This window comes from Aulonocara sp. 'chitande type north' Nkhata Bay, linkage group LG20 (genome assembly GCF_057382095.1).
Source record: "Aulonocara sp. 'chitande type north' Nkhata Bay isolate Kocher_YH1m ecotype deep benthic linkage group LG20, A_spYH_male_GT1.1, whole genome shotgun sequence".
Lineage (NCBI taxonomy): Eukaryota > Metazoa > Chordata > Actinopteri > Cichliformes > Cichlidae > Aulonocara > Aulonocara sp. 'chitande type north' Nkhata Bay.
In genome coordinates this window covers 21,598,553-21,624,673 of record NC_141363.1, presented here as the reverse complement: position 1 = coordinate 21,624,673, position 26,121 = coordinate 21,598,553, and the positions used below count along the sequence as shown (strand labels likewise).

The following is a 26,121-nucleotide window of genomic DNA, read 5'->3' as shown; positions in this document are numbered from 1 at the left end:
GTGCATCGTTGTGGAGATGGCACCACCTGTGCTGTGATTTCTTCTACAGGTGTTATAAAGCACAGCACAGTGTCTCAGTCAACAAAGAACTAAATGCATCTGTGCTGGGCTGCAGTGGGTTCCTCTGCAAATGTTCTGAAAAGAAATGCAGACATGCAGCCCGACCCTATAGCTGTGTTAGACAGATATGTGTGCATAGTCTTGAAAACCTGTTAACATTCTGTCATCATTGATGCTACACTTTACTTCATCTAAAATTTCAAGGCACTCCTCAAATATCTTTTTCTTGTTGTTGTTGTGGTCAGTGTCCCTTTAAAGGCTTCCTTTCGTAGTTCATATTTGTCATAGCTTAAATGTTTTAATAGCCAAATCTTGTATGTGTTCCTTTAAATATCCTTGCAGCACTCTGTGGCTGATAAAGTCCTTGTGTGCCGTCTTCAGTTCAGCAGTGTCTGCGTGTCATTGTCTTCCTCATAATACCATTTTTTGTATTTCAGTGGAATATTTTTTAGTCTGTAACAACTGATAAACTCTAACAGTGGTCTCCCTCTCTGTCTACAGTTACATAAACTGTAACTGTTTACGTAACTTCATCTCTGCAGGATGAAGGTGTGGATAGGAGTCACCCTGCTGATAGCAGTCGCTATTCTGCTTGTGATGAGTCAACTGCTGCCCTGGCCCTTTCACTGTAAGCTGCCTTTATACAACATAATACAATACAACTTTATTTATATAGCACATTTAAAAAACCAACAGTACACCAACGCCCTTTACAATAGAAACAGGGAAATTAAGACATGATTAAATAAAATGCTCTTTAACAAAGTACCACATATCTCAGCAGGTTGAAGGCACTAATTACACTACAATAAAAGGGAATATAAGAACAAACTTACTAAGAACAGATATATATATATATAACTAAAAGATAAGTAAATAGATAAAAATGGAGCCAAATATAAAACAAGGACACTAACTAGAATTTGAACTTTGCTGTTGTGTGCAGTCCTTTCAGATTCATTTTGCAGAGCTGGCATTTGTGACCCCATAACTAAAAAGTGACAGCAGTCAAGTCAGGTTAAGACCCAGCAATTCATTTTTGTCTTCTGTGTAGGACATGAATCCGAGACCTCTATGTCATTCACCTTTTACACAATCTATTTCAGTCCTATCGTACTGTCAAGAGGACATGCTGGGTTTTCTATCAATGCCACATTTGTGGGGGTTACAGAGAACATGAACCTTCTTTCCAGGATGATGGGAGAACTGTAAATAAAGGATGGCTCGTTCTGTAATCAGTCTACTGCTGACTATAAGCTAATGGCAAAACAATTCCCCACTGCAGCCAGTTTTGATAACACATTCATTTCTCTATTTGCTATATAATTGCAGTTCTTCAAACTATCACAAGTCATGATGGAGGCTGTGTTTCAATATTAAGTATTCTAATATTTGTGTATGTGCTGTATTATGGTCTGTGTGTTACTTTCCCACAAATATTTTGTATTAGTTCCTGTTAATATAAAGTGAAACTTGCTGCAGTTGAAGGTTTTGGTATAACTCGGGTAACTTTTCTGAAAAACATGCTTTCACAGCTAACTGTGACATTTTTTATCTAAGTGTTCAAAAATGAACTTTTTCAATTTAGTTGAGTAAATTTTGAAAAAATTCCAGGTTGTGTATAAAATATTTTAAACATTTTGTGTGTCTTTAGTACACAACAATGACACGGTGCAGAGAATTTACATCGGCTCCATGGGAATCAGCAACCAGCGATTCCTGCCAGAGCATGAAGACCCCAGCAGCTCAGAGTTTACTCAGCTGGCCGCTCAAGTCAGCCAACAGGTGAGACCTAACAGACTCACAGCATATATGCTTTATGACACGTTATGGACTTTATGATGATTCCAGTTTTTATCTTGTGAAGAAAGAATTATTCAGGAAACAAAGAAGAGTAGTATGAAATATACACACCTGTCATAAAAGTGAGAAAGAGCAGCATCACAAAGTGCTTTAATGCAGACGGTTTCCTTTTCAGTGAGTTCTTTATATTTGACCATTTTGAACAACAGTGAGGAATTTCCAACTGAATTGACATTTTTATACCCAAATTTGAGGCAGCACACTGTCACAAGTCAGAAATTAATCAAGCATAACATTCAACCACTAAAACACCAACAAAAGTAAATAACAGTAATTTAGCATCTCAATGACATAAAAAATGGCATTAAGATGAAAAAATATAGAATTTTTGTCACAGAGCCTGCTGATACTGGTTGACTAACCATGGGGGAAACATAAAAAATAATTTGGGTAATTACCGATGCTGCTAATTCGGGGTAACTGCGGCATAAACCTTAGGGTGGATGGTGGCCGAATAAATTTGTTAAGCACTATAAAAGCATTTATTGTGAGATTACAACAATCCTAAAGTTCTATTCGCATACAGTTTCATAAATTGGCCTGTAAAATCAACTCTAAGAAATTCAAAAAGTCTTGAGTTCTAAGTCTCTGTTGTGACATTTGGGTCAGAATTTGGTGTAAAACAACAGGAAACCATGACTCCATCATCCCTTCTGTCAACACTTCAGGCTGCTGGTGCTATAATGATGTGGGGGATATTTTCTTGATACATTTTGGACCACTTCGTACCAACTGGACATCATTTAAACACCACAGCCTGTCTGAGGATTGTTACAGTCTCTTTATGACTACAGTGTACCTACCTTCTGATGCTTCCATAAAGATAACGCGCCATGCCATCCTGTCGATTTGGATCAAAATGACTGCTTGCTATGAATCTGTATTGTAATCTTGATGTTATCACAAACCTGTGGCTTCCTCTGTTGTGTGTTTCTGTCTTTGTTGAGGCAATTAAAGGAAGTCACTGCAATGATGTGTGACTTTTTTCTCTTTCAGCTCAAACTGATTTACTCCAAAAACTCAGTGCTGGCCAAATACTTCAACCGCAACTCCGTCCAGGCCTTCAGGTACTGTGAAACAGGAACTTGACTGTGCCTGTCAGTTGGCCATGGTGTCATGCTGACTGCTAAGTGTTGTGTGTTTGTCATTTGTTCACTGTGATCAGCTTATCTAGTTAAAGATGTTAGGGTGCTGAACTGTCAGTTCTTGAAGGTAATGTTTCCTAAGATGGATTAGAGTCAGTGCAACTCTGACATGTATCAAGATGTAATGGTTATGACTGCGCTTCCAGAACAGCTGGTCTGTTGCTTGCTCCTGATATCCAGTAGTTCGTTCTGACCAAAAGGTCAAAGGAAGGACAATCACTGCTGTGTGCCCGGGGCTCAGTAATGCTCAGAGGCATGCGTAGATACATTATACACAAAAGTATTGAGACATCAATACATTGCAGCTACAGGAGTGCCTTGGCCATGGAAACCTATGCCATGTAGCCCCACCCAGTTTCTGTGCTGGTTATACATGCAAAAGTTTATGAATCTGCAGATGATTTGATCTTCTTCCTCCTAGCATTATTGCCACTCTGCCGGATCCGCTTTTCTGCAAAGCCGCCTCCATTCAGCACGATCAAGGGCATCGTTCAGGTTGGCACCTATCTTCTTCACGTCATCTTTGATTCTATCCATCCATCACCTTTTTAGTCTGCCCCTTGATCGCCGGCCTTGGGGGCTGAGTCGCAGTGCTGTTCTTGCCACTGAGTTTTTATCACTTCTGACCATGTGCCCATACCATTGCAGTCGCGCTCCTTGCATCTTCTCTGTGATCGGTGTGATGCCCAGCCGCTTTCGGATGCTGATGTTCATGATGTGGTCCCATCGTGTCAGGCCCAGGCACCATCGCAGCAACCGCATTTCCATTGTGGGAAGGGCCTGTTCGTGCGTTGCGGTTGCCGGCCAACATTCGGATCCATCAAGGGCCACAGGGCGCACTACACTCTTGTAGATATTTCACTTGAGGCAGTCGGGGATTCGTCGGTCACACAGAACACCAGTGACTTAGCGCCACTTCATCCAGGCCGCATTAATCCTGGCTTGTACTTCTGGCAGGATGCTGCCATCGTTGCTGATCATCGATCCGAGGTACTTGAAGTGAGACACCTTCGCCAGATCTTTTCCATCAACGCTGATGTTCCGGTTGGTTTGGGGGCCGGCTTCTAAGTACTCAGTCTTGTTGGTGTTCAATCTCAGCCCGTCACTCAGGTGTGTCTTCCATTGCTAAGTTTGGCATTGCAGCTCCATTCGGGATTCTGCAGAGTATGGTTGGTTTTAATATGGTGGATTGGTTTGTACCTAAAATACTGAACTCTCTTGTTCAGTGGGGCACTTTAAAAATAAAGTCTGTATAAATCCTCTCTGTGTTTTGTGGAGCAGTGAGGGTGACAGCGGGGACAACAGCATTGTGGTGTATTATGAGTCGGAGTTTGATGTCCCCGTCCCTGAACGGACCACTGTGGATGAAGCCATTGAATCTCTGGAGCCTCCAGCAGAAAGTGAATGGAGCCAACAGGGACAAGGGCTGCTGAAACCCAGTGACACCCTGAACATCAGCAGCATCATCTCACAAGGTTTGACAGCTCACAGATTTATTAAGTTCAGTTTTCCACAGGTTTTTTCATCGTTTGTTACCAACTTTATTGCCAAACAAATCCTACATCTAGTGACTGAAAGAACAAGATCATACAAAGTGAGCTTCCTTCGAAGGGTGGCTGGCCTCTCCCTTGGTGATAGGGTGAGAAGTTCAGCCATCCGGGAGGGGCTCAGAGTAGAGCCGCTGCTCCTCCACATTGAAAGGAGCCAGCTGAGGTGGTTTAGGCATCTGACAAGGATGCCCCCTGGGCGAGGTGCCCCGAACATGTCCGACGTGAAGGATGCCCCAGGGCAGACCCAGGACACGCTGGAGAGATTATATCTCTCGGCTGGCCTAGGAATGCCTTGGTGTTCCCCCGGATAAGTTGGAGGAGGTGGCTGGGGAGAGGGAGGTCTGGACTTCTCTGCTTAGGCTCCTGCCTCCACAACCCATTCCCGGATAAGCGGAAGAAGATGGATGGATGGATCCTACATCTTTTCAATAAATTTGCCATAATTGAGATAATGTGAAATCATTGAGAAATCCAAAACTGAGTAAGAAAGAATGCAATTGTTAAGAGAAAAAATGATCAAACACGATAATTGTTGTGCTTGTAATGCTTCATAAATATGAATCATAAGTATTATACTTACAAGCATCATTGGTATCTTTTGATAAGGAGAGTCTCAATGTAAGCACGGCAACCTACATCCATAGACCTTGAACAACAATACAGTCTTGTGTGCAAGATAGTGCTGTTCAATGTTGTTTTGGCTATTAAACTGTTTGGCACTGCATGTTTGAATGCAAAAGTGAGTTACTTCTCACAGCGTGCTCAGATCTGACAAGTGAAAATACACCAGGGAAGCTACATTCAGCATATGCAGTCCATATATTTTGATGACGATGAGCTGGGAAGCAAAATTCGCTTTCTTGCAAGAAGAATAATGGCCTACTAATGCCTCCTAGTAAATTAGTAAAACTACTAAATTTGATAGATGTAAAGTTTGACGCAAGCAACTACGTGGAAAAAAAAAGGAGACTGTGTACACTTTGCATGAAGCATGCTATATACTCAGTAAACTGCAATGTTTGTTTTGCACTTACAGCACTTAGGCAGTATGTGTGCCTTGAAGTTAATTGTGTTTAGTGGAGCCTCAGACAAGAGCACTCAGCGAGGACACTGTATTAACTTAATGGGGTGAGGTGGAAAGTTCTCACCCCTTGCATGGTTGTGAGAGTCAAGAAGGTTGTATGCAGTATTAGCAGGTGAAATACTCGCAGTGTCACATGGACTAGACAGCGCCATCTTTCCATCCACATTAGACTGTGATTTTACTACTTACACTTATAACTTCTGTCACAGTCAATGTCATCTGCCTCCCATTCTACTTTTAAATACTCTAGGAACAACAAGTAGGCCTGCAGAGCGAGAGCGAAGTGCTCTAATAGGGTGATATGGTACTACAAGGTCATTAAGATAAGATGGGGCCTGATTATTTAAGAGAGGATTTTCAATTTTATTCTAGATTTAACAAGGAGCTAATATAGGAGAAATCTGCTCTCTCTTTCTAGTCCCTGTCAGGACTCTTGCTGCAGCATTTTGGATTAACTGAAGGCTTTTCAGGGAGTTTTTAGGACTTTCTGATTATAAGATGAAATCATCTGGCCTAGAAATAATAAATGCATGAACTAGTTTTTCAGTGTCACTTTGAGATTTAATGAATTAATAATAGAGATATTGTGCAAATAAAGGAGGCTTAGATATTTTTTGATATGCACATTGAAGGACATGTCCTGGTCAAAAAAGGTTCCTCACAGTGCTACTGGAGGCCAAAGTAATAGCATCCAGAGTAAGAATCTGCTTAGATACCATATTTCTAAGCTTTTCAGGGCCGAGTACAATAACCTCAGTTTGATCTGAATTAAGAAGCAGAAAGTTAGCGGCCATGCAGGTCTTTATGTCTTTAAGACATTCCTGCAGTTTAACTCATTGGTGTGTGTTATCTGGCTTCATGGACAGACAGAGCTGGGTGTCATCTGCATAGCAGTGTAAATGTATGCTATGTCTTCTAATGATGCTGCCTAAGGGAAGCATGTATAATGTAAACAGAATTGGTCCTAGCACTGAACCTTGTGGAACTCCATAATTAATTCAATTCAATTCAATTTTATTTATATAGCGCCAAATCACAACATAAGTCGCCTCAAGGCGCTTCATTAACCTCAGTGTGTGAAGAGGACTCTCCATTTACATGCACAAACTGGAGTCTATTAGATAGATATGATTCAAACCACTGCAGCACAGTACCTGTAATACCTACAGCATGTTCTAATCACGGTAATAATATTTTATGGTTAACAGTATTGAATGCTTCACTGAGGTCTAGCACAACCACACAGATGAGTCCACTGTCAGAGGCCATAAGAGGATGATTTGTAACCTTCACTAAAGCTGTTTCTGTGCTGTGATGAGCTCTGAAACCTGAAACTTTTCATTAACATTAATTAATGGTAGGACTTCCCTGAGCAGTCTTGTAGGAATGGGTATTGGAGGAAGTAATTACTGAAGTTAACTCAGAAAGATCAATTGAATAAAAAGACTCTAAATAATTACCAATGGTAGTGAAATTAGCTGTAGATAATGTTACATCTGTAAAATGGTTACAAGTTATTTATTTTTTCAAATGGCCACAATTTTAACAGGAGGAGAGAAGAAGCAGAGAGGTGTTTAGGACTGCAAAGTTTATTATCTATGTGATTTACTAATACATTTATCTTTGTGTTTACAGTTATAGATCCACGCTTGACCAGGTCCAAATTAACTAGTGAGTACTGGGTTTTCTTCAAGCATTTCTAAATGTAAAGCTTAAATTTTCTTAAAATAATTTAAAACAGATTTAAGTTGCCTCAAAATGTAAAAGAGTCTATTTATTTAGGTGAATACGTTACAAAGCATAAGACCTTCATATCCTGTTGCACAGTAACAATGATGCAATGTTACTTTGTTAACATATTTTTAGAGAGGAAGTTCTTCAACATCCATGTCAGGAATCGTGGAATTGTGCATTCTCCGGGGTTTCCAGACTATCCTTATCCTCCAAATGCCAACTTCCAGTGGAGGCTTCGGGCGGAACCCGGCCACCGAGTTAGGCTCGACTTTCACACTCTGATCTTGGAGGACGACTGTCAGCGCGACTTCATCAAAGCCTATGATTCGCTGGCTCCCATAGAGAAACGTGCTCTGACAGAGTGAGACAAATAATCCCTCTCCCAGAATTTAAACTGTCAGTTATCTCAAAGTTTCTGTTTGTTGCCTGAGTAGACTGAATGTTTGGGTTTTTAGGTCAGAAAAAATAAGACATCCATCCATCCATCTTCATCCGCTTTGTCCGGGGCCGGGTCGCGGGGGCTGCAGCCTAAGCAAAGAGGCCCAGACCTCCCTCTCCCCAGCCACCTCCTCCAGCTTATCCGGGGGAATACCAAGGCGTTCCCAGGCCAGCCGAGAGATATAATCTCTCCAGCGTGTCCTGGGTCTGCCCCGGGGCCTCCTCCCGGTGGGACATGCCTGGAACACCTCACCAAGGAGGCGCCCAGGAGGCATCCTTGTCAGATGCCCGAACCACCTCAGCTGGCTCCTTTCGATGTGGAGCAGCAGCTGCTCTACTCTGAGCCCCTCCAGGATGGCCGAACTTCTCACCCTATCTCTAAGGGAGAGGCCAGCAACCCTTCGGAGGAAGCTCATTTCTGCCGCTTGTATCCGCGATCTCGTTCTTTCGGTCACTACCCACAGCTCGTGGCCATAGGTGAGGGTAGGGACGTAGATCGACCGGTAAATTGAGAGCTTCGCTTTTACACTCAGCTCCCTCTTCACCACGACGGACCGGTGCAGCGTCCGCATTACTGCAGCTGCAGCCCCAATCCGTCTGTCGATCTCCGGCTCCCTTCTCCCATCACTCGCGAACAAGACCCCGAGATACTTGAACTCCTCCACTTGGGGCAGGAACTCATCCCCGACCCGGAGTGGGCACTCCACCCTTTTCCGGCTAAATAAGACATTTAAAGATTTATGTATGTCCATCTTAACTGAAGGTCTTGCATTTGGTGACCTCTGTGTGTTTGACGTTTCACCTTATTATAGGGATGCACAGATGTACCATGCAGGCCAGATGCATGAAACATGCACAAATTTTTTAATTGATGGAATTATAACATTCACAATGAAGTAGATGTGTTTGGAAATTAAATGCAAACTTCTTTAATTCCTGTTTAACTTACGTAAAAAGACAATTATAAAAAAACATAACAAAACCATGTATAAACCTTGTCTAAACTATATGGGATAGCTGTGTATTTTTAAAACACCAGTCTTTTACTATAAATTCCAGTGTATGTTCAAGAAGAGGAATTTTGTTCACACACATCCTTTATGCATCCTGCCCCAGGACTGTGGTATCTCTGCTGTGTGTTATCAGAAATAAAACAGGCTTTTCAGGCTTCTGTAAAGTTCCTCTTTAAAGGTTAACCTTTCTGTCTCTGTGTTCTTTTCTCAGACAGTGTGGGAATCCTCAAAAGTCATTGTCCTTCTTCTCTTCTGGAAATGTCATGTTACTGACGCTGGTCACAAATGAGAAGGAAAACTTCCCTGGTTTTGAAGCAAGCTACTCCCAGATTCCTTTGGCTAAACAAAGTAAATTCAGATACAATTTGTATTGTTTTGTTTGTTTTCTTTTTAAAAACAAATATTTTCACTGGGAATATGTGACGAAAATGCATATAACAACGGGTTCCATTTATATAGCGCTTTACAATTGCACTATTCATTCACACACCGGTGGCGGCAGCTACAGTTGTAGCCACAGCTGCCCTGGGGCAGACTGACAGAAGCCAGGCTGCCATATCGCACCATCGGCCCCTCGGTAGGTGAAGTGTCTTACCCAAGGACACAACGACTGAGACTGTCCGAGCCGGGGCTCGAACTGGCAACCTTCCAATCACAAGACGAGCTGCCAACTCTTGAGCCACGATCGCCTGTATGCCACATATGTGAAATGTGAAAAGTACAGACAGTAATTTTTTGAAGGTATTTAGCAGAGTCTATAAGGAAACTTAAAGAAATCCAGATGCTTTTCTTTCCAAGCTCCGTAGACCAGAGAAAAGCAGATATTCATTTGTATCTAACACTGATCTGAGGTCTAGAAGGACAAGCACAGAGATGAGTCCATTCTCAGAGGCCATAAGAGGATGAGTTGTAACCTTCTTGCATTTGCGCAATATCTCTACAGTTAAATGTCCAGTCTGCTCACCTTGTGCTGTAATGCTATATAATGATCTTCAACAAAATCAACAAGCAACATGCTGACCACTAAGTTTAACTCAAACTCCTCTTAGGTGTCACCCAGCATTTCATTGTGGACTTCAACCCAACTGATTGCTAAGATATTTTTGTCTTTAAAAAAAAAAGTTTGACTGAAGGACTGCAGCAATTTCTAAAGTAGGTAGAAACCAGGTAAATAGATTAACTGATTTTTTTTTGTCTTATCAGCTTGTCCAGGAAGATTCCAGTGCAGCAATAACAAGTGCGTCAGCAAGAGTTTTCAATGTGACGGCTGGGACGATTGTGGTGACAACAGCGATGAAATCAACTGCAGTGAGTCCATCAAACTTCTCATTGTCTAAAGTCTAAAAAGAGTTAAAGAAGGTTTAGCACCAAATGTGGATTTGTTTTTTACTGAGATAAATGTGCATCTACAGTATAACGGTCACTGTCAAAAGCAAAAAACAACATAATGACTACTAAGTTTAAGTTTTGACTTGTTCCACATCTCAAGCAGGATTTCACTGATGAGTACTGACTTCAACCCAAGTGATCGCTAAGATGATTTTTTTTCTTTTTAAAATGAATGTTTACATGGAAAAAGTAACAGATTTTCTGAACCAGGTAAATAGATAAACTGATTTTTTTTGTCTTTTTAGATTGTACAGGAATGTTCCAGTGCAGCAATAGCAGGTGCGTCAGCAAGACTTCTCAATGTGACGGCTGGGACAATTGTGGGGACAACAGTGATGAAATCAACTGCAGTGAGTCCATCAAACTTCTCCTTTTGTGAAGTCTAAAAGGAAGGTTTAGCAGCAAATGTGGACTAAATCTCAACTAGAAATTGTTTAAGAAGAACTGGCAGTCACACTCAGTCTATCTAAGTCCGTTCTTTACTATCCCATCTTTTGGAGTGTCAGCTTAGGGTGGGATACTTCTAAGATACAATATAAAAAAAAGTCCATATAAACCAAAATAATGCCTGTGTCATGGGTTGGATCTCTATGGTGACAACACAGATAAAGAAAACTGTATCAAGACCAGCAGAAATTGAAACTATTCTGCTTTGGGCGATCGTCGCTCAAGAGTTGGCAGTTCGTCTTGTAACCGGAAGGTTGCCGGTTCGAGCCCCGGCTCGGACAGTCTCAGTCATTGTGTCCTTGGGTAAGACACTTCACCTACCACCTACTGGTGATGGCCAGAGGGGCCGATGGCGCAGTATGGCAGCCTGGCTTCTGTCAGTCTGCCCCAGGGCAGCTGTGGCTACAACTGTAGCTGCCTCCACCAGTGTGTGAATGAATAGTGCAATTGTAAAGCGCTTTGAGGGCCCCGAAAAGCGCTATATAAATGCAATCCATTATTTGTACTTACTGAGATAAATATATATGTAAAGTATAGTGGTCACCATCAAAAGCAACAAACAACATAATCAACACTTAGCTTAACTCATTCTATGTATAAACCAGGGTTTCACTGATGAGTAACGACTTCAACCCAAACGATCACTAAGATGATTTTTTTTCTTTTTTAAATAAGTGATTACACGAAAGACTAACGCATTTTCTGAACCAGGTAAATGGATAAACTGATTTTTGTTTGACTTTTCAGCTTGTACAGGAATGTTCCAGTGCAACGACAACAAGTGCGTCAGCAATACTTCTCACTGTAATGGCTGGGACGATTGTGGTGACAACAGCGATGAAATCAACTGCAGTGAGTTCATCAAACTTGTCTTTTTGTAAAGTTTAATCAATCAAGCCTTTTATTTGTTACATGCAATGTTTACACCTGCATCAAAATTGGATCCCACACACACACACACACACACACACACGCACAGACCCGTGACCAGTGTTGGTCAAGTTACTTGAAAAAAGTAATCAGTAACTAATTACTGATTACTTCCCCAAAAAGGTAATCCCGTTACTTTACTGATTACTTATTTTCAAAATTAATTAATTACTTAGTTACTTTTTAAAAACACGATTTACAACCTGAATAGGTGATAAAGCGATAGATCTTTCAGCCCAATTCTACTTTTTCTGCATAATCCATCATACAAAATGTAATCAAATGGAAAAGTCTCTTTTTTTTAAACTTGTTTTATTAGTTTTAATCTTTTTAAACTTTATGCATCAAGCAAAAATTAAATTATATGCACCATTCTCTGACTGGAAGAAATTAGTTTAACATTTAAACCTATTTTCTGCACATTCCAGCACATAAAATAAAATATTTTTGTGTTCACACTCAGTCTTTCAAATAGATGCAAGTAAAACACAGCAGAAAATAAATAAAACCAAAGACTCAGCGGTCCTGTTGCTCTATTTTCACCTGTAAAGCAGGAGTGGGGTAGGCGGAGGTTTACCCTGGTGCAGGTGTGGAAGAATCCGCGAGTTTCTCTGTGAGTTTCCCATTACGTCGTAGCTACTCGGTGCTTGCTCGGAAGTTTAGGGGTTTTTTTCGCTGTAAAAAGAAGTTTTCTTCCCACGCACAGCGGACACTAATGTTTTTGTCACTTTTTATGGAATCAAACTCAAAGTAAGGTCAGTACTTCCACGCTTTAAACGCTGCACGCTCATACTCTCTCTGCACTCGATATATGATCCATTGTTGATCTGCACACAGCTGTTGTCACGAACGTCGCACTCGCTTACGTCACTGTCACTGTTACAAGTAAGGCGTTACTGCCCATCTCTGCCCGTGACCATACATACATAGCAAAGACATGACGTGGGAAGACAGGTCAGAGACAGGTGGTAATTTGGAAAAAAAGATTGAAATGTACAATACAATGAGCAAGTGGAGGAGGGCAAAAAGAGACATCTACTCATACTGGGCTCCTTATGGGAGGTCAGCATGAGAGAGGAAAACAAAAACTTGATTTACTTGATCGACTTGATCTACATGTCTTGTAAGACTAACATATTTTCTGAATCAGGTAAATAGATGAACTGATTTTGTGTTTGTCTTATCAGCTTGTCCAGGAAAATTCCAGTGCAACAATAACAGGTGCGTCAGCAATACTTCTCAATGTGATAGCTGGGACGATTGTGGGGACAACAGCGATGAAATCAACTGCAGTAAGTCCATCAAACATCTCTTTGTCTAACGTTTAAAAAGAGTTAAAGTTAGCCCCTAATATTTAGTGCAAGAAATGACTGGTTTCACTGTAACTTCCACATGTATGCAATGCAGGGACTCCAGCAACACTTAAAGGGAAGAGGAACAACTTTTTTGACTGTCCAACACGTTTTGGCTTGTGGCCTTCATCAGGGTCAAAGTAACACATAGTAGAAGTTTGCTTAAATAAAAGGCAGGAAACTGAAAAAAAAATTAAATTAACCAATCACATCTTCATAGATAAACCAGCTGACATATAACAGGTTGGTATTGGTTAATTGGTTAAGTCACGCCCAAGTAAATACTGGACTAGATCCTTATAATTCTACAACTGTTTATAACTGTTTATAACTTGCATATTTCTGTATAGCTTTATATTTCATATGTATGTATAGTTTCATATTTATATCCTGTTCATAGCCTGTACATAGCTTGTATACCAACTACAGCCTGTACATACTTATAGTTATAGCATATTCATAACATACCTTCATACCGTGTACATTGTAACAAACCCATAACAGTCCCATTTCTGTAATATATCTATATACCTATATTATTGCTAATATATATTTTTTAATATATCTATATTATGGCTAATATGGATGGATGCAAACTGCATTTCGTTGCCTTGTACTGGTGACATGTGCAATGACAATAAAGTTGAATTCTATTCTATTCTATTCTATTCTATTCTATTCTATTCTATTGATGGGGGGAACACACATAATCTCCACCTGTCTTAAAAGCCAAAACGTGTTGGTCAGTCAATAAATTTGTTCCTCTTCCCTTTAAGTGTTGCTGGAGTCCCCGCATTGTGATTTTTTTTCATCCTCTCCATGCACCTTGGAAGCATGTGAAGTTGTGCCAGAAATTTTTGTTGTGATTTATTAACTTCCATATGTACTCAGAGCTTTCTGGAAATGAGAGCAGCCTAAGCTGTGGCATTGTAATGAAATTGGCTTTTTCAAAGGAGCTTTGGGTCAAAGGTCTGATAGAAAAAAACACTTTTCAAATAGTTTTTGAAAAGTGAAAAGTTTTGTTGGTGAATGGGCAATATTGATGCAAAAATAGGATCTGCATCTGTCGTGGAAAAGACGGGTGTCTGATGCAGTGTTTTTCAACCTTTTTTGAGTCACGGCACATTTTATAGATTAAAAATATCCCACGGCTCACCACCAACCAAACCAAAATGACACATTCTAGCCTAATAAAGTACACATAATGGCAAGTTAGTCTCTTGATCTTTTTACACTGAGTGTGAAACCTGGGCCTGTTTAGCAGAACACAAAGATGACACTCTGGCAGGAATTGAAGAACGGCAAACATGAAGCTCTTCCTCAACAGCTCTTAATCGCACTCTGTTTTTAGTTTTTAGAAAGTCTGGCAATTGTGTTATCTGAGATCTCTCATAACACAAGTGCTATCTGAGAGCCTTGAGAGCTCTTTCAGACACCTTTGTGTTTTTTCTCATTAAAGTTACCTGTTTCTCAGCATGTTCACGCAGGCAAACAACATAGTCTGCGTCCTTGTTTTGAAGTGAGGGATGCTTTGTGTGCAGATGGTGTTTAACCTTGCTTAGGACCATGGCACTGTTTGAGAGCTTTTCCCCACACAAACATAATAGAATTGGTGCAGTTGGATCTCCAGTGAAAGTAAATCCAAACAAAAGATAACTTTCGCTGTACTGCCTCGAGCCCACCGATTTTTGCTTTCTTTTGACCACCACTCATACTCGGCTCTTCTGGACTAGAATGTTGTCCAGGCCCCAGTTTGGAGTCTACAATTTTTCCTTTCAAATATTTATTCAGCTTTGTTGTATGTCTTCCAACTGCCACGTACCACATGCATCACTAATTCTATTGTCTTAACTTAGCAAGCTCACTTTTCGCTACCCACTGCCACCTACTGACATGAAAGAGTAATTACTCTACCAGTCACTGCATTGAAAGCACAGATGCCCAACAATGATTTTAGTATTTGCTGTAATCATTAAATTGTATTTTTTGCACCAGTTAATTAAAATTAAATAATTTTAAATAAATAACACCAGAGCAAAATAATTGCTCTGGTGCAATTATTTTATAGGGCAGCACGGTGGCACGGTGGTTAGCACTGTTGTCGCACAGCAAGAAGGTCCTAAGTTCAATTCCACCATCAGGCCAGGGTCTTTCTGTGTGGAGTTTGCATGTTCTCCCCGTGTTTGCGTGGGTTCTCTCCAGGTACTCCGGCTTCCTCCCACTGTCCAACGACATGCACTTAGTGGGGATAGGTTAATTGGTTAATCCAAATTGCCCATAGGTGTGACTGTGAATGTGAGTGCGAATGGTTGTCTGTCTCTGTGTGTTGGCCCTGCGACAGACTGGCGACCTGTCCAGGGTGTACCCTGCCTCTCGCCCTATGACAGCTGGGATAGGCTCCAGCGCCCCCCGCGACTCTGAAAAGGATAAGCGAATGGATGGATGGATGGATGGAACACCAGAGCAGTGGTTGGGAAACACTGGCCTGATGAATGTGAAGAATGACAAAACTTTAAGCTAATATAAATGATTTGGAGATACTAAAAATTAAGATTAGATTTCATGAAAAAAACATTTTAATTGATATTTTGACCTAAAAGATGCCTTTGTATTAGAATTTTCTTAGAGACTAATGTCATGTGTGTCTCCTTTCATTTAGCTTCAGTGGTGTGCTCAGCGTTCACCTTCCACTGCAGTAATGGACTCTGCATCAGTAAACTGAACCCAGAGTGTGATGGAGAGCAGGACTGTGAGGACGGCTCTGACGAGGCTAACTGTGGTACGTTTACCACACACTCACCCACAGATGGTTGCAGTGTGATTTTTCTAGTGTATTAAGATCTGTGTTTGCTTTCAGATTGCGGTACGAGTTTGTACAGTAGCACTCGTATTGTGGGGGGTCGGGGAGCTAATGTGGGCGAGTGGCCCTGGCAGGTGAGCCTCCACTTCAAGGGGCTAGGACACATGTGTGGAGCCTCTGTGCTGAGTGACCGCTGGCTGCTGACTGCTGCCCACTGCGTCCAAGACACTACAGTTTACAAGTAGGAGCTCTATTTTAAGTGATAAATATTGCTGCAAATGTTGTAAAGTGTAAGGATTTGAGCAAATTTGTCAAGGGCCAAATTGTGATGGCTAGGCGTCAGAGCATCTCCAAAACTGTCTCTCCTGTAGTTCCCAGTCTGCAGTGGTCACTATGTACCTTGTGGCGGGGAGTGGTTTGTAGATGCCACGCAGGTGCATCCATTGCGCCTGCAGCAGGAAACTCGCCACATACCTATAATGGTCCAAGGAAGGAACAGTGGGGGATTAACGATCTAGCATCTGTGGGATGTGCTGGACATAAATGTCCCACTTTGAAAAAACTTCAGTTGATCCAAAGTGCAGCAACGAAAGTACTGACAAGGAGTAGAAAAGAGAGAGCATGTTTCTCACTCATTGGATCCTTGTTAAATCCAGAATTAAATTTAAAATCTTTCTCATTACATAAAAGACCTTGAATAATGAGACCCCATCTAATGCCCATAGTATCATATCACTGCAATAGAGCACTTCATTCACAGACTGCAGGCTTACTCCTTTTTCCTAGAGTATTTAAAAGTGGCCCCGCCCCTCCCCGAGCCTTTTTCTGCCCGAGGTTTCTTCCTATTAAAATGGAAAAGTTGTCTTACTGTTTGGGATTTTTTCTTGATTATTATTGGGTCTTTACCTCACAACGTGGTGCTCTGAAGCAACTGTTGTTGTGGTTTGGTTTTACAAATGTGTCACAGTTGAATTGAACTGAAAACTAGTAGCCACCTCACCTGCTCTTTCTTGTTGTAAATGTAAAACTTTTTGTCGCATCCAATGGAGCTGGCAGGACTCGAGACATGGGACTTGCTTCTTTCTTAAAACTTCAAAGGATTTATTTTACAGTCACTTAATCCAAAAAGCACAGACACAGGGGATTGTTATCCAAAGGCTCCGGGGACATAGAGGGAAGGCTCACACATCCAGTTCACAATAAAAGCTCTCTCTCAGACGTAGGAACACTCTCTCACTATACACCAGGGATGAGACACTGGGAAAGTCACTAACGAGGTAGGTCAACGATCCAGCAAAGAGGTCGCAGCAACAACTCGTCAGCACTAGGTGGGTGATGTTCCTCAGGTGTGCAGGGCGGGAACCCAGGCAGAGTACTCGCATGAATACAGACACCAAAACAAACAACAGAGTGAAAAGAGAAAGAGGCAGAGTGTGGCAAGATGCTTGGAGAGAAGGCGGGACCATAGCAGTGCACCCCACCTCCCCACCCCTTCTTCTTCTACCCTTAATGGGAACCTCCTGGAAGCCGCACATGCTCACAATGGAAGTCTGTAGGCATCACTTTATACAAGGTGGCAGCCTGGGGATGCTCCTCCAGTCTGTACCCCTCCCACTCCACAGGATATGGAAGGCCCCTCCCTCGGCACAAGGATTCAAATTCCTTTAAAGCAGGGGTTTCAAACTAAAATCAGCCGCGGGCCACTGCTGGCACCATCATCACATTGGAGGGCCACTTCAGTGTTCAAGTAGTACAAACAAACAAGAAAAGACTCACAAATATTTCCTAAAATGTAGTGTTTGTTTGATTTCAGGGCGCAATTTCAAATATTGTATAACAAAACAAAACTGCAACTGAAGCCTTTCATTAAACTACCAAATAAATAATTTGGTCCTCTCTTTCTGGCCAGACACATGTCAGCACTTCTACTATATTTGTTTGTATTTAACAAAATAAAAATGCAGACATAAGTGTACACATTCATTTTTGACAGCTAGTGAAAATAGTTTTCTTTTTGTTTGTACTCTTTTGTTACCTCGGCCACGTCTGCGGCTCTGAACCGTAGTAAAGGGACCTCTGGCTAATACTTCGGGTTCGTGTCGGGCTCGTAGCCGAAAACTAGCTTTACTGTCTGGTTCAAGTTTGCTAGCAAGAGACAGAGAGAGGTGTTGAAAGGCTGCTCCAACGGAGCTTATTGTTTCAGAGGAAAACACGAACACGGTGTACAGTCGAGTCTTAAAAGCTTACTTACAACTGGGCTCGTCAGGCTCTCTTTTTGGCTGCAGTGGTTATTATTATATTTACATGCTTCAAAAAATTCTTTGTGTCTAAAAATCTTTTTTTTTTTTTTGAAAGCAAGCTTTATGTCAGTTTACTATGAAGCTGCAACAGCTCCAAACATTGTTTTGGTGTTAAAAACTAAGAATTTAGTCAGTTAGTTACAGTGACAATTTTAGAAAGTAGAGACATCAACAAAATTACAAGAGAATTTAAATCAAACAAATGTGACCTAATGAAGGCAAAAGATAGTTTACTGCGTCATTATTAAATACTGCATGTCTTTTCTCAGCATTAATCCTTGTTTAATATTTTTGAACCATCTTCATTTGAAGTGTAATTACATTACAATTGCAATTAAAGCATTTGTTTACATCCCTGACTGTTTTCATGGTGCAGGCTGTCTCAGGCTCACAAATGGGAGGCTTTCCTGGGATTGCAAGTGCAGAACCAGACCAATGAGTGGACAGTAAAGAGGGGTGTGAAGCAGATCATCACTCACAGGTACTACAACAGATACACTGAAGACAGTGACATCGCGCTGATGGAGCTGGACACCAGAGTCAGCCTAACCCAGCACATCAGACCCATCTGCCTGCCTTCCTCCACCTACTTCTTCCCATCAGGCCAAGAGGCTTGGATCACCGGCTGGGGGACTACCCTGCAGGGAGGTGAGATGAGAATAAAGAAGTACTGAAACACTGTATCAAAGTTAATATCTTTCTACACTGGAAGGTGATGACAATGTAACACAGTAAGGGGAATTACTGAATAGATTATATTAATGGGCCAATAGGTTCAACTATAGGAGCACAGGGGTGTGTTTAAGAGAGACAGAGACAGGAATGTGACTGAAAAGAACCAGCTGCCTTTAGCGAACCATAAGTTTTGACAACCACAGGGATAAGGCACTTTACACAAGTGTGGAAAAAATTCAATTCAATTTGATTTACATAGCACCAAATCAAAATAAAAGTCTCCTCAAGGCGCTTCATAGGTAGAGAAAAAAACACAACAATCATATGACCCCCTATGAGCAAGCACTTTGGCGACAGTGGGAAGGAAAAACTCCCTTTTAACAGGAAGAAACCTCCAGCAGAACCAGGCTCAGGGAGGGGCGGGGCCATCTGCTGCGACCGGTTGGGGTGAGAGAAGGAAGACAGGATAAAGACATGCTGTGGAAGAGAGACAGAGATTAATAACAAGTGTGATTCAGCAGAGAGGTCTGTTAACACATAGTGAGTGAGAAAGGTGACTGGAAAGGAAAAACTCAATGCATCATGGGAATCCCCCAGCAGCCTACGTCTATTGCAGCATAACTAAGGGAGGATTCAGGGTCACCTGGTCCAGCCCTAACTATATGCTTTAGCAAAAAGGAAAGTTTGAAGCCTAATCTTAAAAGTAGAGATAGTGTCTGTCTCCCGAATCCAAACTGGAAGCTGGTTCCACAGAAGAGGGGCCTGAAAACTGAAGGCTCTGCCTCCCATTCTACTTTTAAATACTCTAGGAACAACAAGTAGGCCTGCAGAGCGAGAGCGAAGTGCTCTAATAGGGTGATCTGGTACTACAAGGTCATTAAGATAAGACAGGGCCTGATTATTTAAGACCTTGTATGTGAGGAGCAGGATTTTGAATTCTGGATTTAACAGGAAGCCAATGAAGGGAAGCCAATACAGGAGAAATCTGCTCTCTCTTTCTAGTCCCTGTCAGGACTCTTGCTGCAGCATTTTGGATTAGCTGAAGGCTTTTCAGGGAGTTTTTAGGACTTCCTGATAATAATGAATTACAGTCGTCCAGCCTGGAAGTAATAAATGCATGAACTAGTTTTTCAGCGTCACTCTGAGACAGGATATTTCTAACTTTAGAGATGTTGCACAAATGGAAGAAAGCAGTCTTACATATTTGTTTAATATGTGCATTGAAGGACATGTCCTGGTCAAAAATGACTCCACGGTTCCTCACAGTGTTACTGGAGGCCGAGGTAATGCCATCCAGAGTAAGAATCTGGTTAGATACCATATTTCTAAGATTTTCAGGACCGAGTACAATAACTTCAGTTTGATCTGAATTAAGAAGCAGAAAGTTAGCGGCCATGCAGGTCTTTATGTTTTTAGGACATTCCTGCAGTTTAACTCATTGGATAGATAGAGCTGGGTGTCATCTGCATAGCAGTGAAAATGTATGCTATGTCTTCTGATATTACCAAAGGGAAGCTTGTAAACAGAATTGGTCCTAGCACTGAACCCTGTGGAACTCCATAATTAACCTCAGTGTGTGAAGAGGACTCTCCATTTACATGCAAAAATTGGAGTCTATTAGATAGATATGATACAAACCACTGCAGCACAGTACCTGTAATACCTACAGCATGTTCTAATCGCTCTAATAGGATATTATGGTCGACAGTATCGAACGCTGCACTGAGGTCTAGCAGGACAAGCACAGAGATGAGTCCACTGTCAGAGGCCATAAGAAGATGATTTGTAACCTTCACTAAAGAAAGAAATGAAAAATAAACAAATAAAAATAAAAGCACATAAAACTACTAATATAAAGACTTGGCCAAGTCTTAGCTCTCAGTTCTCAATGTTGGGTGCACCCTGGTAACCTGAATCCTAAACTGTTATAGAAAACAGATTTCTCAAATTCAGTGTCCATTCAAAGGAAGATCTCACACACCTTTCAAATGTGGAGAATATTTTCTTATTATTGACAGTCCCAAATAAAACTTGTCCAAGGGGTAGCCTATAGTCCAAAAATGCAACTGAGAAAATGTCAGTCAGTGGTCTTATGTATAACCAACTGTGTGTGAACATGTGGGTGATACAGGCCTACAATACCGTAAGGTGCATCAGATCCTCAAGTGGAAAACGATGGAAAATCCGTCAAGGTGGGAAGGCTTGTCATCTATCACTTGAGGAATCCACCTCAGGAGCAATACAGCATGCTAAAAAACCTGACCTAGCAACAGACAGGGTCAGAAGAGTAATTATTCTAGCTATAATCCACAACTTGAGCTTGTGTTGACATCATATTTGTTTTACAGCTGCCTATAAATGTGTTTGCCTAGCCTGTATTTCTTACTCAAAAGTGTGTACCACTGGAAGCAAGGTTTTCTTGACTTGAGTAAAGAATAGAGGGTAACCAAATGAGTTCAAGGTTTTAGCAACTTGTTAGAAGCTACGATTGATTATAAACCCCACTTTGAAATTAGGATTTATGTGCTGCCTTTAAAACAGCATAAACAGGATCAAACAGTAGTGAATTGCTTTGTCATTCATCAACAAGCTTTATAGAACACGACTTTGTTGTCTGTCAGGTGCCGCGACGGCCATCCTCCAGAAGGCGGAAGTTAAGATCATCAAAAGCTGGCTGTGTAATATTCTACTGAATTACAGGGTCACAGGTAACATGCTGTGTGCTGGAGTCCTTTCAGGAGGCGTGGACACCTGTAAGGTACAGATAATTCACACACACTCGTAATAGTGAGAGGAAAGGTGAAGTACTTTGCTGCTGTTTTGGTTTTTACAGCTGCATTTGTTTGATGAATTTACTAAACAAGGGTGCTTAGTTCAAAGAGGAACCTATAGACTGTATATAAAAGATGCATACAGCCACTTCACTGCCACCTACTGGTTTGTGAGCTACTCATCAGCCTCAGTGTTAGCTTCATAGCTCTATAATATGTGATTTTCTGGAGCCAAAAGTGACCATGTCTGGAAGAGTGTAGGAAGTGCATGAAGAGAGTAGGTAGTGCTAGCTTGGTTAGCAAGCTAAGTCCATAAGGCTCCACATAGCTACATGCTATGCTAAACAGGTTAAAAATAATATAGCAGAAGTGAAATGTATTGGGAGTGTGGTACCACACAGCTATATGATCACAGATGAGTCCATTTGATGATGTAGAGTCTATGCTGCCTGTGCTGTTAAGGGGGCCATGCCTAAAACTTTAAACCTTAAAAAAAACCCACTGGGTGAGTTATGCAGCTCACAATAGCTTCTGATTATTTTTAAGACCAGTCTGCAAAGGTAATTACTAATAAATGGTATAAAGGTTTTCGGCACCAGACGTTGCAACTTAAGGGAAACTTACACAGTAGAAGCAACCAATGTATGTATATGAAACATAATAAATGAATTTAGCCTTAACGGCAACTATTGTTATTTATTTATTTAATTTTAAGTTTTTTGTTTTTTAATTGTGATGCAGTTTACATCAGCAGTAGCTTATTATAGACACTACCAGCTGCAGTACTGTTCTGCTCGCAGGTTGAATCATCTGGAGAAAAACAGGAAACAGACCAGATGTGTTCATTGTTAAATGATAGCTATGCTTTCTTGAATCCTTTCTTCATGTGAGCTTCTGTGTCACAGTATCAGGGACATGACATGTATAAAGGGAATGAACTGATTAAACAGTGACCTCTAGTGTTTCTTATTCATATTACATCACATAGTCCTGGCACATTTTACAACAGATACAACTGGTTGGTTTTCAGTACAGTGGTCCCTCACCATAACGCGGTTCACCTTACGTGGCCTCGCTGTTTCGCTGATTTTTTTTTTTTTACAGCGCATTGTGTTGTGTGTCCTGATTGGCCGTAGGCCACTGTCAATCAATCTCGTGCCGTGTCTCCTGTACAGTACAGAATGCGTTCAGCTGGTCAAATATACATAAGTCTTCAATCGCTAGCAGTGTGACTCTGAAGTGCTGTACTGTAAGTTTTCTACCCAACAAACACAACAATGTCGACGAAACGTTTTGCACCGTCAAAGGCACCTGTAGTAGCACCCAAAAGCTAAAGCTGACTATTATAATAATGTAGGATCTGTTGAATAATACAGTATAAAGTGCATTGGGGTGACTGTTGCTTCAGCACTGATTAAATACAGTAGCATTTTGTATAAACACATTGACAATATCAAAAAACAGAATATTAAGAATACAGTGGATTTCAAAATTGTTTGTAATGTGATGCTTCTTGGGACGCAGCTCAGTCGCAGATATTTCACAGCAATAGTTGATTGTAATGTTCTGCTCTCTCTCAGGGTGACTCCGGCGGGCCCCTGTCTGTCGCCAACTCCCGCGGGCGTTTTTTCCTGGCAGGTGTGACGAGCTGGGGCAAAGGCTGCGCTCGCATATACGCACCCGGCGTCTACACTCGGGTTACCAAATACCGCAGCTGGATAAAACAGAAGACTGGAGTGTAGAAGCTTATGGATTACACACATTCCTCCTGGAAATGGAACCAGATGTTGACATTTTTTGAACTTTTTTTTTAATGACCCTAATACCAAAAATGATGACATGCACATTTACAAGGCATCAAATGCAGTATTTTAACAGTTAAACTGTTACATTAAGATAAGATGCTCAGTTGAATGGCAGCATCTCTAATAAGATTTAAATATATTAACCTCAGCTGGCCTTTGATTTTGCAGATGTAAAAATTGCAAACAAATGTTTTATAAACTATAAATAATCCAGTATGCACAAATTCTAGAAAAAGCAGGACCAAAGTTATTATCAGGTTGCAACAGCTCAAAACATTGTTTTGGTATTAAAAATCTTTAAGGACTAACTCGACAGGCACAGAGACAATTTTACACCTCTGAGGCATCAACAGAGTTAGAAGAGGATTTAAATGAGTCATAGAAATGGGACTTAAAGGCAAAAGGTAGTTTATGCAGGCATGAATGCTCCTAGTGGGCGTTGTGTTGTGCAGGCTGCAACTCCCACTAGGAGCACTTAGAAATTCGTGCATGAGCAGCATGACTGAGCAGACATAGTGCGGTACTGTATCTTTTAAAAATATGTGAAAAACAGCAACATAGTTGTAGTTCGCTCAAAGTATATATCCTAGTTACTCAATTTAATCTCATATAAATAAACTAAATGTGGTGCTTATGTGTGTTAACCTAACTGAATTCAAAACATCTCCACCTCTCTGGGTAATATTGTCGCTGTATTTTTATTGTTTTTAAAAATAAAAAAATACATTTTTATGTTTTTTATGGATGACTTATGCTATTAGCATTGTATTTGATCTGATTGTAATTTTCATGATTTTAATCACAGAATGACTTCATAATGGCCTCCTTATATTGTTTAGTCATTAGTTATTGATCCACTCTTGCCACCTTGCTAAACTGATCGATTAAGTGGTTGATTGTTGTCTGGTTTGATCTGGCTTTTTCCAAGTTATGCACTTCACAGGTGATGTAGGCTGAACTTGAAACATGTAATTCTTTATCAATGTCTTTACACTCTTTGAGTAAAAATCTTTTTAAATATCACTGAAGAAGATATTTTCAGCCATACTTACCAGGTAGATCGGAAATAAGCGACTGTGAAATTGGACGGTCTAGCCTTCAGAATTACGTCACCGTCTGCTCCTTGCTGTCTAAAATATAACCGGACGCTGGCGTAAATTTTCGACCATCTCACACTTCTATTTGACGGGGGGACTGAAATTCGGGATTCTCCCGGAAAAATCGGGAGTTTTGGCATGTTTTCAGCTGCTCCCTTGTCACAAGGAGTCCCCACAGTGGACCACTCTGCATATCTGATAAATGAAGGATGCCTATACGAACCACAAATGCCCAGTTAATAATAATAATAATAATAATAAATATTATTATTATTATTATTATTATTATTATTATTATTATTATTAGTCAATATTTCATTTTCCAAACGGCTTGAAAAATGTTTCCATTTACAAACATGATGAAAATTATTTCATAATGTAAATAGAATAAGCAGTACAGTGATTTGTAATTAATGAGCATAATTTCAATAGATTAGCAGTTTAATTGGCCTCTTAATTAACTGAGGAATAGAGCAACATTTTCACCTGCAGATCGCTCTGTACTTGAGGAGGCAATATATAAATAACACAATCATTAAAATCACAGTTAAAAAAATAACTTCTCCGAATTACTTTTATTAATGGTTGCTTTAGGGTTATTGCATCAGTATATTAATATGATTTAGTCCCTTTTATAATTGGCTGAATAAATAACCCAACAATATGTTTTACATTTATTGATCAAATAAATGAATTTAGCTTTAATAGCAACTATTTTTTGATTTATTTAATTTTAAATGTCAGATTTTCCTTTTGGTTTTGAATCAAATATGGATTTTTTTGTTTTGTTTTTATTTTTATTGTGATGCAGTTTCCATCAGGAGTAGCTTAGACTCTACCAGCTGCAGTACTGTCCCGCTATTAAAGTAATCAGGTTTAATCATCTGGAGGCAAACGGGACACACACCAGATGTGTTCATTGTACAATGGCTACGACAGAATAAATGAAAAGGACAAAAATGCTTTCTTGACGTGATCATTTGTGTCACAGTATCAGGGACATGACCTGAATAAACACTGACCTCTAGTGTTCCTTATTCATATTACAACATTTTACTTGCTGTACATACAACTGGTTGGTTTTTAATACCTCATTTTGAAGTGAAATGCTGCGTGCACATGGGAGATCATCTGATTATTGGATTGAATTTAATGTAATATCATAATAACGCAGGATCTGTTGAATACTGCAGAATAAAGTGCATTGCTGTTTTAGCGCTGTATAAATAAGGTACACTGTACACACTGTATAAAAGATAAGATAAGATAAACCTTTATTAGTCCCACAACTGTGAAATGTGCTTGGTCACGGCAGAAAGCGGACGGCACAAAGTTAAGAGCAGCATAAAATAACAAAAACAATAGAATAAAATAAAATAAATACTATGTCAAAACTGCAATGAAGCCAGATACGAGGTGCATACGCTGATGAGTTTAGCCGCGGCTGATGGGAAGTCTGTAGATGAAGTAACAGGTGTGTGCTCCACCCGCAGCACACAGTCTCCTCCTCTCTGGCCCCCCCATTGATCTCCGCCCTGCCCTGTTTCCTCATTCTCGCTGTAGAACCCGCTCTGACACCGACCCAGAAACACCACCGACTCTGGCCAGGCTACAGCATCTTTAACTAACCTGTCAGAAAAAGACAAAAATCCAAAGAAGAAGAAGAAG

General features: G+C 40.7%; 1 protein-coding gene across 2 annotated transcripts; it reads left to right on the top strand.

The window, feature by feature from the left end:
- The first annotated feature begins 574 nt into the window (after window positions 1–574).
- Window positions 575–24,018, top strand: LOC147305561 (suppressor of tumorigenicity 14 protein homolog). Of its 2 annotated transcripts, XM_086279013.1 has the most exons (16): window positions 575–688; window positions 1,715–1,845; window positions 2,920–2,990; window positions 4,350–4,543; window positions 7,338–7,373; window positions 7,569–7,797; window positions 9,099–9,235; window positions 10,091–10,195; window positions 10,522–10,626; window positions 11,471–11,575; window positions 12,841–12,945; window positions 15,665–15,784; window positions 15,863–16,046; window positions 18,482–18,753; window positions 21,402–21,538; window positions 23,132–24,018. In XM_086279013.1, the coding sequence occupies exons 1-16, from the start codon at window positions 604–606 to the stop codon at window positions 23,291–23,293; spliced, it is 2,178 nt and encodes a 725-aa protein (XP_086135139.1). In that variant the 5' UTR covers window positions 575–603; the 3' UTR covers window positions 23,294–24,018. The 2 variants fall into 2 exon arrangements, with proteins under 2 accessions (XP_086135139.1, XP_086135140.1); XM_086279014.1 differs by lacking the exon at window positions 10,522–10,626.
- The last annotated feature ends 2,103 nt before the right edge of the window (window positions 24,019–26,121 follow it).

What these genes read in the sequence shown, in the direction of transcription:
- LOC147305561 (XM_086279013.1), top strand. Translation starts at nt 604, where the DNA reads ATGAAGGTGTGGATAGGAGTCACCCTGCTGATAGCAGTCGCTATTCTG. An exon ending in AACTCCGTCCAGGCCTTCAG is followed by an intron (nt 2,991 to 4,349) that starts GTACTGTGAAAC and finishes TTTGTGGAGCAG; the next exon opens with TGAGGGTGACAGCGGGGACA. An exon ending in CAGTGATGAAATCAACTGCA is followed by an intron (nt 10,627 to 11,470) that starts GTGAGTCCATCA and finishes TTGACTTTTCAG; the next exon opens with CTTGTACAGGAATGTTCCAG.